The 21358-nt window shown below is 43.4% G+C and overlaps 1 protein-coding gene across 5 annotated transcripts in view; it reads right to left on the bottom strand.

Annotated features, from left to right (window-relative positions):
- The window catches only part of MTM1 (myotubularin 1), a 94899-nt gene that overhangs the window by 54650 nt on the left and 18891 nt on the right, over positions 1-21358 (bottom strand). For 4 of the 5 annotated variants that reach the window (XM_034648811.1, XM_034648812.1, XM_034648813.1 and 1 more), the window contains exons 2-4: positions 16933-17005; positions 14615-14687; positions 12779-12873 (exon numbers count right to left, since the gene is read on the bottom strand). In XM_034648811.1, the coding sequence (XP_034504702.1) occupies positions 12779-12873; positions 14615-14687; positions 16933-16995 (231 nt within the window). In that variant the 5' untranslated portion in view covers positions 16996-17005. Of the gene's footprint in view, positions 1-10475; positions 10686-12778; positions 12874-14614; positions 14688-16932; positions 17006-21358 lie in introns of those variants that run through there. The other variant, XM_034648815.1, reaches the window with a different exon arrangement.

Here is a 21358-nt window from a genome sequence, read left to right as displayed (position 1 = left end):
CCCCATGGCTTAAGCCCTGGCTCAGCAAACATCGCCTCTAACAAAGCTCCACTTCCTAATTAGACAGAACAGAACTGACCACTCCCTCCTCTGCAGTTCTACAACACTCGATTCAGACTGGGCTGCATCGCTTGCTTTAACCTGTCTGCCAGAAATGCACAGGTCTATAGTCCCGACACCAGAAACCCAACATCTGAAAGTAGCACCTAGCTGAGGCCTGGGTGCATCTCCCACAGGAGAAGGGACTGGATGTAGAGCGATCCCTCTCCATCATTCCTTATCCAACGCTGGGTGCAAGGGGTCCGTACAAGTGCTGGCAAGCCAGAATCACATTCGTGGTATCACACCACATTCACCACCAGCTGCCAGCAGCTACCACACATGGAGTAAGTTGTCTGTGCCAGCTGCTGCAACGGGGGCTCTGCACACCTCATTTTTCCAATTTTATCCTCCCAACCATTCCGGATGTTGGTGTAGTATTCCCATTTCCTGACGTGGCAATCAAGGCTTTTGAAAGCTTCGGTAACTTACTTAGTAAATATGGGGCAGGGTTGAGATCTGGGCCAAGGTCTGGGAGCACACATCAAAAGAGTCGGACACATGGTCCTACCCCTTTGACTCCATAACTGCACTCTTAAGAGCTTATCTTACAGCTACTGCACCACAGGATGAACAGTTATGTGAAGATGCTCAATGGAGCCAGAGGGGGACATCAGGGTGGAGAAAATGACCGTTAGTCAAATTGAAGGACTAAGCATGCAGCTCCGACAATTACAGTATGTGGAAAAATAAGCTGAAGTGGAAAAAAGCAGCATACAAAATACACTGACTACAGTAATGTAAGATATATATTCACATCGACAAAGATAGGGAGGCCTACAGAAATTTGTTAAGTACAATATTTTCTTAAGTGCTGTGATTACTTTGATAATAAAGAAATATTTTAAAGGTGCTTATTGAAGTTTTGTTCTTTAGAAGATGTTCCATTTAGGGGATACAAATAAAGTTTAAGTTTTACTTGAAATCCATCTCCTTTGTACAATACAAAAACTAAGCATTTCTTTATACTAGAAACACAGCTCATGGGTATTCCAGAAAGTCAAAAAGTGTAAGAATGGGCTACATTCATGCCATGGAATACTGCTCAGCTACAAAAAAAAAAAAAAAAAAAAAAAAAAAAAAAAACCAACGAACTACAGATGCACACCACGATGTGGAAGGCTCTTAAAGACATCATGCTGAGTAGTAGATAAGGCCAATTTCAAAAGATCACGTACTTTATGAGTTCATTTATGACATTTTTTTGAAGTGACAAAATTATAGAGATGGAGAAGAGAAAAATGGTTGCCAGGGGGTCCAGGGAAGGAGGGTGTGATTATAAAGGGTCAGCAACAGTTGCAGATTGGATTGCTAGTGTGTGATTCCATGACTTTATACATGGGATCAAACATCACAGAATTATATGCAGAGACCTACGAAACAATGAGTGCATGAAACAGTGGTGAAGCTGAAGTACAGTCAGAGTCTTAGTTAACTGTGCGGTGCCATAAACTTCCTGGGTTTGATGAGCAAGCCGAATAGCTACTAGAGAAGCTAGGTGATGCACTTTTTTAAAAAGGTTTTATTTATTTATTTGACAGAGAGACAGCCAGCAAGAGAGGGAACAAGATTCCAAAGGCCAATCAAGCTCAAAATGAGTTTCTCCTTTTTGTGAGTTTTTTTGGGTCTTTTTTTTAAAAGATTTTATTTATTTATTTGACAGAGAAAGAGACAGCCAGCGAGAAAGGGAACACAGGCAGGGGGAGTGGGAGAGGAAGAAGCAGGCTTCCCACCGAGCGGGGAGTCTGATGTGGGGCTTGATCCCAGAATGCCGGGATCATGCCCTGAGCCAAAGGCAGACGCTTAACGACTGAGCCACCCAGGCGCCCCAGGTAATGCACTTTCTTCCAAGTTCTTGATCGTTCATAATTATTTCAAAATAAAAAGTTAAAGAAAGCGTAAGAGCTCAGTTACCACGGTATAGAGAAAAGAGTGCAAGCTCTTACGCCGGACAAAATTGGTTCAAACGGAGATTTGACATTTATTAGCCAGATAACTTTCGCAAGTCACTGTACCTCTCAGCCACATTTACCTGTAAAGTAGGGATGATTAAAGATCATGGACTTAAGCACCTGGCATGGTACCTGTCACATGGTAGCTAGAAAACAATGGAACTCATTATTATTATCCCAGAGAATATCTTAGTATTTGGAAGACATAACTGTGCTCTACAAATGTACTGGATCAGTACACTCTTACAAGCAGCTACAGGTCTTTTTCTTTGTACCCACGAGGAGGCATTTTTTAGTTGTTGCCATGGGGTGAGACACGTCACCACGTGACTAAAATCCAAATGCCTAGAGAAAAAAAAGACACTACTCAGTAACTGTGTACATACACAGCTGAATATTATAATGTATTTACTTCTCAGCACAATCTAGTTATTAAAAACATACCATCAGGCAACCTGTTCTGTCTGGATTGAGATTTAGGAGTGTCCAAGTGTATTCCTAAATGTCAAACTTACACCTAAAAATACATAGATTGGGCACTAAAAGTCTGATACTCTAAGATCAACATGGTAGCAAGAATGTAAACAGAAAAGATGAGCCCTTACTGTTCTTTGTCCTTGTATACAGGAAATTCTATAGCTTTGATCACCCTGACCCAACATAAAACAGAAAATGGGACAACTGAGAACCAGCCAGTTCCTGACCATAGGCGCCTAGTTTAATGAGGATACTTCCATGTTCTCCCTGAACGACAGGTTCAAGATCAGATGACCCAGCAGGTCAAACTGGAAGATCCAGAAATAGGAAAATTAGCTTAACTCTGTAGAAACCTGAGTTGTTACTACCTAAATAGCATTAAATATTTAAGAATTCTCAAAGGTCCATTCTAACTCAAAATTCTGTACCTCTAAGGATTTAAAATAGTTGAGAAGTAAACAGAACAATCTAAAAAAGACGCATTCATTTACCATCTCTCTCTTGAGTGTATACTGAGCAGCAAAAACCATCCTGGATGTTAGGAACCGCAGACATAGATAAGGTGCAAGCGCTGCACTGATGGGTGATAGGACACACGTAGCCAGTGAGCCACGATGCCAGGTTGCAAGGACCAAGAGCCATCAAAACAAAACAAAGCCCATGTCCAGACTAATGGGATGAGAGGTCAGAGGAGGGCAGAACAATTCCTGTTGACTGGGTCTCATGAAGGTTCTGTGGCAATGGCAGTGTTAAAGATGATCCTTACAGGATGGGGTAATAGCAGTTGTAGATTTACCTTCCCCAAAACAAGCAACAGTGACATCAGCTACACATGTGGGGAAGTATGGGGACTTTATAAAAAACTAAACAAAACAAAAAACAAGTGGGGATCAGGTTTACGAGAGGGTGGCAAAGAAATTCCCCAGGGAGCACCCCAGGGCTTGGATCAGGGTGACTGGGATCCATGGAATGTGTTTCGAGAAGAGGAGCATAAGGACAGACCGGTGCTCTTTGATGACTCCTCTGGCAGTACTGAGTGCTGTGCAGTAGCAAGGAAGGGACTACACCCATTCCTTGGAACCCGGAAGCTAATGATTTAGGGCAAGTGGAGAAGGTAGGAGAACCCGAGAGTGGAGTGACCTAGGTGGGAAGCAAAAGAAGGAGACAATGACCATAGGGGAAGCACTGGGAATGACTCAGACTTAGGCCCAGCAAAAGATGGGATCCCACCAAGAGATGTGAAGAACACAGAAAGGGGTTTTGGAGAATGATTAACATTGTCACTTTGAGAAATACCAGCTTGGAGGCTATGATAAATTAATCGACTCCAGATAACCAGGAGGCAGCTGGAATTACAGAACTGGGAGAGATTCCAAAGGCCAATCAAACTCAAAATGTCCAGAACTAACCACATGATGTTTCTCTCTCCAAATTACGTCTTCCTGTCTCAGTGGCTGGTGCTCCATCTGCCCAGTTACAAAAGCTGGAAACCTAGGAGTCATCCTTGACGTCCGCTTCTCTGTTATCCCTCATCCAATCTCCCACATTTACCTCTTAAATCAACCTTGAACCTGTCAACCCCTCTCCAACTTCTCTGGACCACTGGAACACGGACTGCCGCTCCCCTCCGAGTCTGCCCTCCACACCGCAGCATAGGTGATCGCTGACAAAAATCAATCTGATGCTGTCATTCCTTTGTTTAAATCATGTCCAAAGCTTCTCGCTGCTCAACTCCAAACACCTCCATCCTTAACAGGGTCTACAAGGCCTTGGTCATCTGGCCCCACCCCCTCCCTCCTGCCCATTCCTCACTGTTCTCCCTGCCCCCAACCCAGCCACGGCGAGTCCTTTCATGTTCCCCTTGGTCTCAGTGCCTCTTGCCGTTCTGTCAGCTGATTCTCCCCACCGAGGCCCTGCCAAGCATCTAGGTAATTCCTATTCATTCTTCAGACCAGGGGTCAAACATCATTTTCTCAGGACAATTTCCCAGGCTCCTAAAACAGCTGAACTCCTGTACGACTCGCTCCTGGGCTACTCGCGCTCGGCACAGCTTGCTGTTGTATACCCGGTGCGATTATCTGATCGATGTCTGGAGGTCCCATCAGAACGAAAGCTTCATGAGGGAGAGACTGTGTCTGCTGTGCACACCATTAGACCCGAGTGCCTGGCACACTGCTTGACGCAAAACAGCCTCTCAAATGGTTAATGGATAAAGAATGAAATGAAGAAGTCTGGGGGAAGAAAGGGAAGAAGGAGGATGGTACTATCGGTGGGGGGAGGGGGGTGGGTAGCAGGGATCTAAGACACAGAGACTTGAGCAGGTCTGTGGGGCCAATGGAAAACACAGATGGAAGATGCAGAACGGCCAAAAGGGCATGAAGGCTCTAAAGGAAGTAAAAGAGGAAAGGAGAAAAGGCTCAAGTAGAGGAATTTCGTTTTGGAAAAAAGGCAACTATTCCCTTCCTCTCAGATGAGGGGAGGGGGAGAGCATGGGTGAAAACAGACAGCAGAAGGTAGTAAGGGGGGTGGTTTTTGAGAGCTCAGGGAGGAGGGCTTTTAACTGGTCAGCAGAGCAAGACAGGAAGTCGGCTGAGGAACATGGAGGGTTGGCCAGTGATGCAGTGGGGGATGGAAGGAGAAGTCAACTTGAGATTAAAAAGAATTGCCCAAGCAGGGGTAGACCCTGAGGTCTGAAAGCCTGCACTTGTAAGGGAACTAATGGATTAAATCTATGTAACTTGCACAGCAGGCCCACTCGCCCACAGACTCTCAAGTTTGGGGGTTGACAAATTGGGAACAACATGGCAATAAGGGGCAAGGGAAGGTGTCAGCGGGCATTGTTTTCACCTGAAAACAGCACTCATTTTGCAGCCGCAATATAAGGAGATGATTCAAGACTGAAGTTTAACGGAATGCCTATAGTACGGATCCTATGTTCCCACTGAAGTTCTACTTAGACACATGAGGATGTTTTACTATAGTCCTCTCAGCATTATTTCGGCTCCCTTGAAGTGAAAAGAGGTGCTACAATAGCTAAATCGTGGAAGGAGCCGAGATGCCCTTCAACAGATGACTGGATTAAGAAGCTGTGGTCCATATATACAATGGAATATTACTCAGCTATCAGAAAGAACGAATTCTCAACATTTGCTGCAACATGGACGGCACTGGAGGAGATAATGCTAAGTGAAATAAGTCAAGCAGAGAAAGACAATTATCATATGATTTCTCTCATCTATGGAACATAAGAACTAGGAGGATCGGTAGGGGAAGAAAGGGATAAAGAAAAGGGGGGTAATCAGAAGGGGGAATGAAACATGAGAGACTATGGACTATGAGAAACAAACTGAAGACTTCAGAGGGGAGGGGGGTGGGGGAATGGGATAGACTGGTGATGGGTAGTAAGGAGGGCACGTATTGCATGGTGCACTGGGTGTTATACGCAACTAATGAAGCATCGAACTTTACATCGGAATCCGGGGATGTACTGTATGGTGATTAACATAATATAATTTAAAAAATCATTAAAAATAAAAAAATAAAATAAAATTAAAAAAAAGAGGTGCTAAATCTGCTAGACTGAAGAACCTAAAGAAGGACAACCTCAAAAAGTCTCCCTTGTACTTTCACAAAAAGAAAAATACTACAGGAATCCTTGTCGGTCACCCTTGTAATGAACTTCCCTCTGGGAAAGAACACAGGTCTGGCTCTGGATGTCCATAACGGGAGAGGGCGGTGTTCAAGGCTTACAGCTCCAGTTGCCAATGACAGAGATCATGGAAGCTAAGCACTGCCACACTTGTTAGATGCCCAGCTGCTAGGTGGCATAACACCTGGCATCTGCTCAAAGCTCATTTCAGAACTGAGAATTTGAGAGACAGAGTCTGACTGACACACAAGCCATCCACCCATCTCGATTCTCTAAGCCCTGTCTGTACTCTGGTAAGCCATTGAAAGGCTAAGTAAACAGACCTCATTTTTCTAGTCCCTCAAAGAAATACCTTTACCAACTACAGATGAATGTGTGTTCCATCTTTACAGAGGGTCTTAAATGGCAAATGGCACTAAAGAATCTTTGGGTAATACTCTGCTTGAACAAGGGAATCATTATATTCCTATGTCTTAGAGAGAGATCTCCTTGAATTGAATCCAGGAAGAACATACTGTTTCTGACTGTCAGAAAATGAAAGGTGCGTGCACAACACGTTTCTTATCTCATCAGCATCACTCAGTAGGAAGGCCTAAATGCCTCCATTCCTCTAGCTACCACACACCTGTCACAGTCAGTTCTAGCTCAGGGCTGTGTGGAGTGACCGGAAGCGAGAAATACCAACTTTCAGACGGGATTACCTCTGGGTCGAAGGGGAGATGGCATTTCTTCAGCTGGGTGGGGGATCCACAGATGTTTAGGTTATTTTTTATAAACTTCCTGTCTTAAATATTTCAAAATAATTTTTCAAACGGGGTGGGGATGGATGTATGCTCTAGGTGAAAAATAACGGCCTGAAGGAAGGTCCGGAGGAGAAAGCACAGGGCTTCATTAGGGGTCAGTGAGTAGGGCACCTGAGCCGGAGCATGGGGCGGGCACACAGGAGAGAGGTGGGAAGGTGCCCTGCCCCTAACTCCCTGGCTAAGGCAAAGGAAATAAGGGAGGAAAGGAGCCACGGAGAGTTTCTGAGCATGGAGATGGCACACCTATAAAGAGGGCTTCAGGAGCCAGAGAGAAGGGAGTGGTGAGAGGCTACCGACAGGGCGGCCAATGTGTGGCTCCTGTGATGGCCCAGGACAAGACCTTGGACAAGGGTGGGGCACACGTGAACACTGTGGAGAAGGGAGGACAGAGGCAGGGATCCCAGGGCCGCTGGGAGACAAGCAGTACCACCTGAGAAGCAAGAAAACCAGAGGAAAGGACTGGGGAGGGAGAAAGAGCTGAAGACTCCCACTTTGGCCCACACATCTGCGATGGGAGGCAAAAAGCCCAGGGGTCTTGAGCAGGCAGTAAGAAATGAGAAAAGGGGAAGGCACCTGGGTGGCTCAGTGGGTTGGGTGTCGGACTCTTGGTCTCAGCTCAGGTCATGATCTCATGGGTCGTGGGATTTAGTCCTGCATCGGGCTCCATGCCATGTGCAAAGTCTGGGGATTCTCTCCTTCTGCCCCTTCTCTCCCTCCCTCCCACCCTTCCTCTTTCTCTCTCTCTCGCTCTCTCTCTCAAAAATAAATAAATCTTTTTAAAAAAATGAGAAAGGGGCCAGAAGAACGGCAGCCCTCAAAACCAAAGAAAGTCCAGGAGTGACTAGGGGATGGCTCTGCCTGTCAGTTGTGGCCAGAGCGGGGAGAGCGTGTGGGAAGGAGCGCGGCCAGCATGCAGCATTATCCTGACAGAAGGGACTGCAGCCGGGGAGCAGAGGAAGCCCTGGAAGGAGCAGGACTAGAGAGAAGCATGCAGACGCCTGGGAGGTGGAAGGAGGAGGGAGAGACCAATCAGACTCACACTGACGTCTCCACAGAATGGGTTCCCACTGGGGCTCCCAGTGACCTAATGACCACCCTCTGTGGCCTCTGCTCATTCTTTATCCTGCTGAGCCTTGCCGCATTCTGCCCGTGGTCTGCCCCCTTCTTTTCTGAGTCTTTTCTCTTCTACCGATTTCCACCAAAGCCTTTGCTCAGATTTTCTACTGCTCTGACCGCCCCTGCTTTCTCTTCTCAGCTGGCACTGGGCCTCCCCCCCAACCCCCGCCCCAGGAGAATGTTTGTGCCCCTCAGCGCACATCTCCTTGTCACATCTTCTTCTCAGGTAATCGCGCGGATGTATGCGGCTTTCACTAACACTGACGTGCTAACCACTTCACGAGCTTCAGAGGCACGTTTCCAAACGCTTCAGAGACATCTCCACTCAGTGGCTGTATGGTTATTAAGTCCACATGTTCCGAGAATCCCCGGGGGCTCATCTCCGACGTGTTCCCTCTCCCGTGAGGTCCATTTCAAAGGCAAAGGGTCACAGCCATCATTCTCGACTTGAGTCCTTCCTCCAACTCCCGCCTCTAAACGGCCACCCCATGCTCCTAAATCTTCTGCGCTCTTCTCTCCTCCTGGTGCAACAACAACTGTGCGAGGCCCTGGCTGCCCACCTCGACAACTAACTTTTCCACCGCTCTCCCTGCTTCCAGTCTCCCTTCCTAATCCATCAGACACACTGCAACTGGACGTCCCTTCCTGAAACCCACATCCACCACGTGATTCTCCCCGTAAGGTGTGTGCTGCTGACCCGTGACTTGTGAGACTCTTGGGGCGGACTCTTCTTCCAGCTTCATCTCCTGCCACCCCACTCCCCCTCCAGCCTGTGCTCCAGCTCCAACAGACCACTCAGATGTTTCCACAGTATGTAGTCTTCTCTGTATCGTCACACAAGTGAGAGGGAAACTCTCTACCTGATACACTCCTCCCTCTCTCCCCTCCTGTCCAGGAAATTGTTACCATTCTTCAAGACTCGGTTCAAATATCACCTCCTCTACAAAGCACGCTATGACTCATCACTCAGTTAATCACCGTCTCCCTCGTAACCTCACAGCATTATGCAACCACTGCAGGCTTCATCATATTACACTCCAATTACTCGCCTCTGTGTCGTTCACCAAGCTCGGTGTTAGTTCACCGCGCTGCTTGCTGAAGGTTCCAGAATAAACTTATGAACACATGAATGAACAAAGGGTTACTCTGCCTTTCTCACCCACTATAGCAGCTGAACCCAAAGTGTTTTGGAAAGGAAGCTGAAGCAGTCTTCCCCCGGTAGTCTACAGACTACAGAGTGCTACATGCCTGAAGTGCCCCGGCTGTGGTCACAAGATGGACCCCAAGCCAAATTCCTGAGCACCCTCAAGGTCAAAAGGGGGCTATGAGCTTTCCAAACTCCAGAAGCAACGTTGGTATTTGAGATGCCACGATTTAGTGAGATCCACATTGCAGTCAAACCACAGCGATGAAGCTTGTTTCCTCCCGAGTTCACTCACAGAATATGTTTTTACTGAGTGCCTACCATCTATGGGACACTGTGCTAGCTAGGCACAGAGGACCAAAAGGACTCAGCATTAGTAAAGGCCACAGACATACAGCAGCAAATAAATAAGACCAGAGTTCCTTCATTCAGCACAGTCCGACCGAACATCTTTAATGTGCTAGGCTCTGTCCTCAGCACTGAGGGGACACAGGGGCGGAGCGGGGGGACAGACAGCCAAGGAACAAGACGAAGCAGTGAAATATATAAAATAGGAGGCGGAGGCAAGTGCTCAGGAGTAACAAACAAGTATAGAAAGGAAATGGCGTGTTGGCCAGCGTGGGGGGGGGGGGCTCATGAGCAGTAAACGCTAACAGAGAGGCATGGGAAAAGGCTATGGGGACGTGAAGAGGGAGGGGCTCCTTTACAGGAAGCTGGAGGAGGCTCCGAAGAGGGCAGGATTGTTGAGGTGGGTTCTGAAAGACAAACAGCCGCTGCTGAAAGGAGCATCCAGGTACAGTGAGAATAGCAGGTGCAATGCATCCATGTGGAGGAATGGAGAGGCCTCGCATGTTGGAAGAAGGGAAGGTGGTCTTACAACAGCATGGGCAGCAGTGGCCTGAGTCAAAGCAAGAGAATCACAAGAATTTTTATGCCACGTAAATGAGAGTGGATTTTACTCTGTGGGCCATGGGGAGCCAATCAGAGTTTTAGACTGGAGAAGTAAGCTGGCCGGCCTAGTTCTAAGGAGGATCACTCTGGAGGCAGCATGCAGGGCAGAGTAGAGGGGGGATGACCACGAAGGAGGGCCACAGTGACAATCTAAGGAAACAACCACTGTGCTTCGACTGTCCTGAGGAATGGGGTGGGTAGGAAACCTTGCCCCTTGACACCTCAACGAAGTGGGACTGCGGACTCCCGAGTAAGACCGTGCTCCCACTGCAGTGTTTACCTACCTGAAACAAACAGGTGTCCACTTCAAAATGCCAGTGAGAGGACAGCTCTTTGTCAAACACACAGTTTGCAGTGGAATCCACAACTGATGTTCTTATTTAGGACTTTAAGAAACACTATGATGACTATGTTTTGAGGCTTCTGCATAACCACTTACATGGCTTGCTTTATAGGATGTTTTCTGCCATTAGCTTCTTGCTTTTATACTTGGACTAAATGTTATAGCCGATTGGTCAAAATGTTTATGTAAAACAGTGGAAGAAGAAACAAATTAGTAGTCAGTGTCAAACGGGCCTTTTAGACACCCATTCGGTGCTAATCCCCACCTTCTACAATGCCATATAAAAACCACCTAAATCTTGCTAAGTGCTCCCCCAATTAATTGCAAAAGTCCCACGTGCTCATTCAAGTGGAGGGGAGAAAACAGAGCACAAGTCCACTCTCCAGCTCTCCCAAGTACTAACACGCTCGCTGTTATTTCCTTCCGGCCTCTTTTCTACAGACAGTTTTTGTTTGCTTTATGTAGTTGAGCTCGTACAATCTTGTCATGGCACCATAGTTTTCAACATTTCCCCAGCTCATCATCAGTGACAGTATAAAATGGAACCGGGCATGCGTGGCCAGCCAACAAGCCAAGAATCTCAGAGGGGAAAGGCACCATAACACTTGCTTTAATTCTCATTTTTGACGACTCTTGCACATATTAGCATAAAATCTCTCAATCTGTCCCAGTCTGACCCCTGGGAGCCATACTGAATGAGTCTGATCCCTGCTCCACAGAAGGTAGCTCTGTCATGCCTCCCGTCTTTTCCTCAGATGAAACATCAACACTTGTTTCAATCATCGCTCATACTGCAGCCCCTTCACAAGCCTGGTTCCCCCTGTCTGAACCCTCGCTAATTTGCCAATGTCCCTCTTAACATGTGGCACCTGGATTTGAACACGACACTTCAGATGGGACTACAGTCTCATTTTGTTGGCCATTATACTATACTTTTGTTAGTTTAGCCTACAGGTGTATTAACTTTGTCATCAGTCACGCCCAATTACTGGATCAAATAAGCTTGAGCCCCTATTAAGACAGACCTCCTCTACCCTTTGTTGGTACAACAGGTTTGTATAAAGTAAACGTTATCTACATGAAATGTTGTATCATTAGTTTCACTCCAATATCCTAGTCCATTAAGATAGTTTCAAATCGCAACTGTGTAGTCTAGCACACTGACTTCTTTGCGGTCTTTCACATACTGGACATGCATGTTTCCTGCGGGTTCAACTGCATTGCATTAGAAACACTGCAGAGGAGGGGCCCTGCACAGCAAGACATTCATGACCACCCTTCCTGGTTGCCATCGAGGCTTTAAGCCACAGTCTATAATTCCATCTAGGTGTACCACCACCGTTCAGCCCATGTTTCTTAGTCATATGCCTTGATTAAATCAAAACAAGGTGTCAGTAACACAGTCCTAAAGAAATTACAGGGTAAAAGCAATGAACAAAAGCTAGATTCCCCCAACAGTCTCAACATCTCCTGTATATAAAGTGCTGTGGGGCTACTCTTCCACGTACCCTGGACCTATCCATTCCCCCTTGGTCCATCCCCCAAATACAGTTGCCCTTTCAGGCTGGCCTGGACAACGGCGACCTACTGTATCTAATGTAGGTCCTTCAGCAACAGCCACGGCAGCTCTTCACTCATCCCTTCACGTCTGGAACACCTTGTCTCCATCTCATTGTTCCATCAGCGGCACATTCCCTGAAATTCTATGGCACACATTTCGTGGCCATGGAATGAAAAGGTAGAATGGCACTAAGCCATACCATAGGCATCCAAGTGCTAAACCACTATCCAGTACTTTGTATTTGACCGCCTGGAAAATTCTAGAGTGATGGCCTTAACAAGGGATTCGCATCAGCATCCTCCTCTGTGAAGCCTTAAACCCTACAACTGTATGTGGACCGCAGGCCTGGACACTGCAGCACCATCATCTAGGGCGTCTGTGGTGTCTGTTAAGCACCCAAGTGGTTCTCATCTGTGCTTTTCCAAACTAGCAAATGGGTCCAGTTACCAACCCCTCCCCAATGTTCTGAGGGCTAAAACTTCTTACTTTTTAAATCCACACGATTCCTACATATGCAGGTGTTAGTGGTAAATGAGCTTTGCATAAGCCAAAAATTAAGAGCCAAGAAGCAAATACATTCCCCATGTTAATCTGACCCACAGGCAATGTTGCCAGGTAGAAGAGACAGTTTAGCATTATCTTTAACAGTTAGGGTCATCTTTATGGTCTTAGATTCTACTTACCGTTTCCAAACTTCTTAAATAAAGACGATAATTTGTGATGTAAACTCTTCCCTTAATGGGGCCATTGAAAGGACATATGTAAATAACTTCTTTGTCTATTAAGATAAAAAAAGTACCCTAAAATAATGGAAATATATACCAAGATACACAACAAATGGCACTCATTTAATATCAGCTATGTGGCTAAGAATAACTACAGTAAAAAAAGATCCCTGGAAAGGTCGAAAAGCGGGCACTGGCCATGTTTCTACATTACTGTGCCAGGTCAAGTGGGGCCACAGGTCACCTCCAGGCACTGGCAATGCTTCCCTGAACTTGACCAACATGCTGGCACCACCTGGGGCAAGGTGGTAACAGCTGGAGAGCAGAAGTAAAGGCAGGGACTGCTGCCACTACCGCCAGGGGGTTGTAAGGTAACTACAGAGCTACTCCAACCAGAGGATGGCCGTTCAGGCAGGACAGTCGCATGGACTAACCGCCAGATAGGGTTGAGGTTTGCCAACCTCTAATCACGCAAATATCGTGATGTTTTAAATAAACGAATGTCAGTGGTAGAAATATTCCTACGGTCTATTCTTTCTAATAGTCCAGAGAAGAGTTTTTAGCTAGATTCATTTCGATCACTCAAGGGATAGAAAACAGATGGCCAAGAGAATAGTACATCTTTAGTAGACTCAAACATAAGGAGAGACTAAATCAGGAGACTTAATTTATTATCATAAAAAGATCTTTCTGTTATCTTTCAAGGATGTCCTTGAATGTGTTAATGGCTTTTAATTCTTTTTAACAATTTTGAAATCCCTTTCTCCTTGGGCGCTAAATGAAAAACACCCAGTAAGGCTACCTCATGCTAATTCACTACAGGACTACCTCAGTAAAGCTTCTGACACTGACGCAGAGCACCGAAATTTGTATGTGAAGGCCACCCGAAGTAAGCTATCCTCTTCGCTCTTCTCCAGAAACTGGGATGGATGCATGCCACTGGTTTTCAAGACCAGCATCATGTGCAAGTCCGTGGACGTGGAAGAGTTTCTCATGGGGCAGGGCTAACTAATTCACAAAGGCACTGTGTCTTACACCATGTTTTAGCCATTGAAGCTAAACAACCCAGACCTTAGTTAACAAACCAAAAGGTTCCCTGAAACAATGCTAACTCTATCACCACCAAATACATGGTAATCTGAGGCAAGGGTGTCGGCCCTAATATAAAACGTGAAAGCCTACAACATCCACATTTGGCTTAGAAGCTGTCAGATGCTTCTGTATTTTTAGCCAGAATGATCTGGTCCTTGCAAAGTAGATCCCTTCCTCTTAGTATGAATTTGTCATAAAAAAGATAAGTCAACAATCAAAATACTGCATCAATATTACTAACTCCAGTTATCAGACAAATGAAAGATATTTTAAACCAATATTGTCTCCTATATTTCAAGGAAAAGACTACTTAGACGTTAAGTCTTTAGGTTGATCATTTTAAGGCACACATCCTAGGCTGGAAAACCTTAATATTATTTTGTTCTTATAACCTCAAACCATGAGAACTTAGAGCTCCAATAAGGGACGTTCAAGAGAGAATCCACTTTTTTTTTTTCCTAAAATAATTCTCAGTCTTGGGTACAGAGGGAAAAATATCACTATCCTGGTCAGCATGAAACTCCTGAAAGAACCCTGATCAAGAATCTAAAGCAGAATTCTCCTTATGTTAACACTTTGAAACAAAGCTAGCCTATATATATATGTAAATATGAGTTCTAAAGAGAAAGAGGGATTGAAGCCACCTGATCCTGCTGGGACTCTCATCAAGTTATGCAAATCCTAACTTCACAGGACCCTTACCAGTGATGCGAGTTTCTCCTGGAAGTCGAGGAACAGCCTCACCAAGGTCCCAATTAACTCCATCCCTAGAAGTCTGGAAACAAAACAGGGGCATCAGAAGGAATGACATTACATTTTCACAGGTTTTTAAGCGACCTGGAACACAACCAACTGGATACATACTTTGAAAAGAAACAAATTGGAGTGATATTTACCATTACAGAAAAGTGGCACAAATGACCAAAAAATACAACTTAGCATCAATATTCATTAGCTGTGTTAACTTTTAGTCTGTAAATAACATTAGCACACTTTTCAATATTAATTTTTAAATACCCCTTTCCAGGCGCTTTACAGTGAACAGTGTTCAGGAAAGTGATAAAAAGTCAGTATTAAGCACATTCTATGGACACATGCATACTTTGGCAGCTTTTTTTCATATTAAATATTTAGTCATCTTATGTTAAGAGCAGAAATGAAAACTTCATTTCAATGGGGCCTTAACTGAACAACAGTACTTACAGAATCTTCCTATAATGTTAGAAAATTACTTCTTACACATCAGGTTTCTTATTTTACTGAGATCCTTCCTCACATAGGTCACTATATAAGAGGAAAGGCGGGCAAGCATTTTAACTAGGAGGGCAATCATTTCATGTGTAAAGTTAGTATATATTTCCCACAGAGGGTTTTTGTGCAAATTATTAAGTGAAACAAAACGCACAAGCACACTTTTGTGAATTATCAAGGGCTACACAAATGTAAAGTATTATGCAATAAGAGAACTTGAATTGTGTATTTAAGTAAGATATAAGCTGTCAAAGTTGGGTGCTCTGCTGGATTTTTAACGGTTTCATTTTTATTCAGGCACAAAATGAAAATTTCTAGCCAATTTTCAATGTTTTAGTGCTTGCAAGCTCAGCACTTTAACTAGGAGGGCAAGACGAACTGTTGCCAGCCAGGAATGTCTTCCCCCCATGGGAAGCAAAACCACACAACTTACATAAATGATAAGACTAGAAACCATCAGCATCCTCTAACGCTGGCCCTCACTAACTAGAAACAAGTACAATGAGCAAATGTAATACTCAGTGTACTTTTAAGGACCACAGTTCCAGGTCAGGAGAAGAAAGTACAATTCAACCACAAAATTAGGGAAACAGATGTTGATTAACACAGGATAACATGGAATTAACACTGGATATACTTTATATTAAAGTCATATTCCACAAGGGCTTACAATTAGCTTCATGAAGTAACTCTTGTGTTTAGAACTGATCCTTGTAACACAACGATACCAAAATACAATAAAAACTTATAAAATCTTCGGGATGAAAAAGGTCGTTGTAAACATGACACCCAAAGCAGAAAATATGAAATATAAAAGACTGATAGATGTGATCACATAAAAAATTTAAACCTCTGTATTTCAAAATCAAAATGCCACAAATATAATTAAAAGGCCAATGATAAGCTAGGAAAAAGATCTGTAATGTATAGTATAAAAAGTTAATTATCATAATATGTAAAGAACATTTATGAATCAATAGAAAACTATCAAACACCCCAAAAAGCAAACAGGTAAAGGATGTGAACAGCCACTTCAAAAAAGAAATACAAATGGACAACAAACACTATTTTTTTTAAAAAAGGTCACCCTCATTAGTACTCAGGGAGCTACAAATTAAAAGACACTAGTTGGCTCCCTTCTGATTGCTTAGGCATCCCTGTACACTGCTGGTGGGAGTGTAAATGAACCTTTCTGGTGGATGATTGTTAAATGTATCCAAGGCTTCAAAGGCCCATGAATAAAGCTCATTTTAAATTCACCCCTTCCTTTCAATATATGTTTCAAAATCGTCCTCTAATTACACAATTTTCTCCTCGATACTTTGAACAATTTTTTTCTTAATGCTGTATTTATTTTGCTCATACAACTATTTTATCATTATAATTAGAAAATAAGGCCAATATTTAGGAAGGTGTGAGAGCCTGCTCAGTGGGCCTTGGCCTTCCAATATTTCCTTCAGAAAGGTTTCAAGGCCCAGAGATTGCCTAGTATCTTAAATATAATGTCTGGCAGCAGTTCACAAAACAGAGGTTCTCAAAAATGAAGTTATGTGAAAGGATTTACAAATGCAAAACTTATTTAACACATATATGACATTCTGTCTTTTCTAGAACAAGGTAGGATAATTAAAAAAAGCACATATATTGAGGAATGTACATTATGTGAATAATGAAATTAATAATTCAATAAGCCCGAAATGACCACTTAATATGCAAATATGAGAAGAGAAATACAGAGAAAGGGGTACAAATTAATTCTGAAAACTTACCCTCTTAATAGACTCATTCTCCAAGGAGTGTGAATTATATTTAGAAGTTGGTGCAGAAGCCATACTGGAAACTCTAGCAAAAAAAGACAACATTCAATATCGGCAGAATTTGTACGCAATTTCCAACAATGTGGCATCTGAGATTTAAATATTGCAACTGAGAACAAACAGTACTACACTTGACAGGCCCCATTTCCATAGTAGTCTCCGGTGGGACGAGACACACAAGGGACTAACCACAGCACACAGCACAGGTCACCTGAAAGAGCTCCAGCAAAGGTACAGGGAACTGGGCAAGAACAGAAAAGGGCAGCTAAGTGTAGTTGGGCGAGCTCAGTGGGAGACACTACACATACTCCCAGAATGGTTATTCACAGCGTTCAAGTTGTCATCTCAAAAAATATACTGTTTAGTAATTGTGCACCAGGCCTCAAATTTCCACACTTCTTAATTTTTAAAAGATAATTTAGAAGCAGCCAAGCAGATTGGTAAAAAGGATAGACAATTGAACTCACACTCTTTTCGTCTTTAAGAATTCAGTCTTTTCCAAATTGAGGCAATTTAAAGTGGCATGGATTTGATGGAAATCAAATTAGCAAGATTTGATTTGATCAGTATTTTCCAGGGAAAGTTTATACTTCATTTAAATAATGCATATTCATCACAATTCAGGCATAAATGAAAGCATCGTATTCAGAACATACACAATATTTTAAGGCAGGGATTTAGACTGGCGAAGACTATCACAACAACAGAAACCTAAGTGATGCTTTAGTTATTTTATTTCTCAAACTTAATGACACAAAGAGATCCATATGAAGTCACTGGGAGGTGAACCACATCAACTAGGTGACTGTGGATACTTATGGGATCTTTTTGCCAGGCTCATTAAAAAAAGCAAACACGCAAAATCTGGAATGGTGAATTAACACACCTTGGCACAAAACCTAGAGATCTGATAGCTGCACAGTGCCGGTCATTGTCCATAAGTAAGGCCCAAGAGAGGTGACAAGGATGCAGGTAAGGGTAACCACCAGGGTAACGAGGTAAGGGTGGCTACATGAGGACATTCTTACAAGATTAGGACTGCCAGGCTTCCCCCAGCAGAGTTGAGCTCACCAAAGGCAAGGCTGGGCACCCATCTGGGTCACGGCCGCATCCTAGCACACAGCTGGCACTTATAACTATTTGGTCAATGAATGATTATGTACGAGATACACAATACTGTGAAACTTCATGATGGGGTGAGCTTGTACACTGGTTCAGCAAATCCTAAAACAATGGACCTAGGGTGCTAACCCTGAGGCTTAAAAATTAAAAATTATGGAAAAATAAAATGCTTCTTTATAAACTTAAACCTGCAACTATTAAGAGGTACCACAACCTAAAATTAGAAATAACCTTTTGGAAAGCTTAATGAATAATTTGAAAATGAGTGAAATTCAGATAAAAGCTTAGAAAAAATAGCTTCAAAAGACCTCTCTAACCTCAAGTTCAAATTCAAGCAAAATAACTTAACTATTCTCGGAGACAGCAGAATGGATGAGACAGACTAGTGAGAGCAAGTCAGATGTTTCTGCCCTGAAATTATTCCAAGCACTAAACAAGATTATATACTTGGGAGATTTTCTTCAGTAACAGATATAAAGTTACTTTTTAATAATTAGATACTGTAGTATTTAAAAAATTTTAATAATATAAGTCAATGTTTTCAAATAATGTTAAATTACTACTGTCAAGTCAATATAAAAAATTTAAAATGCTGGGTTATATGGTCCATTCAGTCTTCACTTTCCTGTTCATGTTTGTAAGTCATAAAAGAAAAAGGAGTCTTCCTATTTTCTTCAATCTTCATTTTAAAAAACTTCAATTTAGGGGCACCTTGGTGACTCAGTCAGTTGAACATCCCACTCTGGATTTCGGCTCAGGTCTTGATCTCAGAGTCGTGAGATCCAGCCCTATGTCGGGCTCCGCGCTGAGTGTGGAGTCTGCTTGTCCCTCTCCCTCTCCTCTCTCTCAAATAAATAAATAAAATCTTTACAATAAAATAAAAAACTTCAATTGAAAATGAACTAAATATAACACAGGAAAGCCTTCATGTCCCCCTTATTTCTAACTACCTAACAAGATATAACAACTAGCTACACAAGTTACCCTTTTCAAGTGTACGATTTAATGGTTTTTAGTGTACCCAGAGTTGTGCAGCCATCACCACCATCAGCTTTAGAATGTTCTCAGCACCCCAGAGAGAAACTCTGTACCCATTAGTCACAGATCACTCCCCATTCCTGCTGCCCCTAAGTCACCACAAATCTGCTTTCTATCTCTACAGATCTGCCCATTCTGGACATTTTATATAAGGAATCATATACAGTTCACCCTTAACACAGGCTTGAACTGCGTGGGTACACTTACACACAATTTTTTTTTTATAATAGAGTACTGTAAATGTATTTTCTCTTATGACCCCCTCAATAACATTTTTCTCTAGCTCACTTTTATTGTAAGAATACAGTATGTAACATAGACAACATAACAAAACATGTGCTTATCAAATGTTTACACACTTACATGTGTATTTTCAACTGCGTGGGGGGCTGATGCCCCTAACCCCCATGTTGTTCAAGGCTCAACTGTAATACGCAGTCTTTGTTCAAGGGTCAACTGTAACAGATCTAAAGTCCTGAGTTTTTAGAGTTACACCAGAAACTGCTATTATTAAAAGTTGGATCAAGCACAAATCTGAGAAATCCAAGGGTCCAAGTAACATGGGTCAGTTCCAAGAGGCTCGCTTTAAAATGTCATAGGTGAACCTCTCTGTTGAATGGTTTCAATTGATCCCTGAAATGCACAGAAGCTGGAACAGTGTGATGTTGGAAAGCACAGATGTTAAAGCCAACTCCATTCAAATCCTGACTCTGCAACTCACTATTTGACCTTGGGCGGGTGATTCAACCTTCCCCCTATTCAGGCCTTCGGCTGCTACTATTTCTGTGTTTTTGCAGCACAGATGGGCAAAATGAATAAACTAATACATAGGACAGGCTCAGAACAGGGTTCCGGTATATACATTAACAAATTATTGGCATTTTTTTCAATTATGAAAGGATACTTATTGAATGCTGACATCGTAACAAATTATTCTACAAATTAGTCCTGACCCTATAAATACTAGCTAGAAAGTTAACTAGCAGAGGGTAATGCCAGGGCCAACGGTGACCTAGTTATAAAGTTTCTCTTTAAAAAGTACATGAAAATACCCTTTAGGTTATATTTTGCCCAGGACCCCTAAAGATCGAGTTTCCATCCTTTTTATTAAAAAAACATTGAATTTGGGCTACCCTGGCTTTAAAGTGAAATTGAAACTTAATTCCTGTATCTATTTATATCTATCTACACACACACACACACACACACACACACACACACACACACACACACACGCTCTACAGGAATCTAACCAAAGGTAGGTATCTCTCATTTTTGATCCTGAAAAAAACTTTGGTCATGCTTTCAGTCCAATCCTCTCTCTATGACAGAGAAGATGACCAGAAGAGCCTGGAGGATGTGTGAAAAGGCCTGGTGCAAGTCAATGGCAGGGACAGCTCTAGCTTAGGCCTCTGCACTAACACCATAGTGTCTTTTCCCCCTAGGGAAAAGTGCTTCCAAGTGTCTCTATTTTGAAGAAACCAGGTTGGATGTGACTGGTGCCAATCCCAGCAGAAAAGGAGTTTTGGACTAAGAAGTTGTTAAGAAAACTCCACTCATCTAGGCAAACAGTCACTGGGGGCCCCAAACTCCTTCAAATAAAGCTACATAAAGGTGGCATTATATAATAAATCAAATGTGAAAGTCACAACATGGCCTTAATTGGATCTCTCTTTACATTCAAGACAACTAAACTCAAAGGTCTCATGGTGTCACTCTCTTTGCCCTTCCAATGAGGGCCTCCTCACCTCTTCCCTGTCTCCATCTGTCTCCCACCCTCCACCCTTCTTTCTCGGCATCCTTCTGTCCGTCTCTTCTCCCTAGCACTTACCACCCTTCAGATAATCTGCTGTTACTGTCTGCCTCCCCCCAGCAGAATACAAACCCCCAGCAGATGGGGATTCTGGGCTGTTGTGCTGACCGCTGCAGTTACGGCATCTGTGACAGTGCCGGGCACCCAGCAGGTACTTTGTAAGTATCGGTTAAATGAACAAATGGACCGGGCAATAAAAAGTTGACCAAAGAACTGAACCGTTGTTCACCCAATATTTCATTTAAGCCAGAAAGTCATGCAAGCTTAAGGAAACGGTAGAACAATTCCTTGGCCAATCAAGTGCTCAAGGCAGGATGGCTCTGGGCAGGGGAGTGGCAGCATTAACTTCTGCAGCTTTGAAGCAATTTGCACCACAAAGAACTGGAGCGCTACTGGCCCCCACTA

Source organism: Ailuropoda melanoleuca, chromosome X, assembly GCF_002007445.2.
Source record: "Ailuropoda melanoleuca isolate Jingjing chromosome X, ASM200744v2, whole genome shotgun sequence".
NCBI classification, from domain to species: domain Eukaryota; kingdom Metazoa; phylum Chordata; class Mammalia; order Carnivora; family Ursidae; genus Ailuropoda; species Ailuropoda melanoleuca.
Note: the sequence above shows the minus strand (reverse complement) of the source record. Positions and strands in the feature narration are given on the sequence as shown.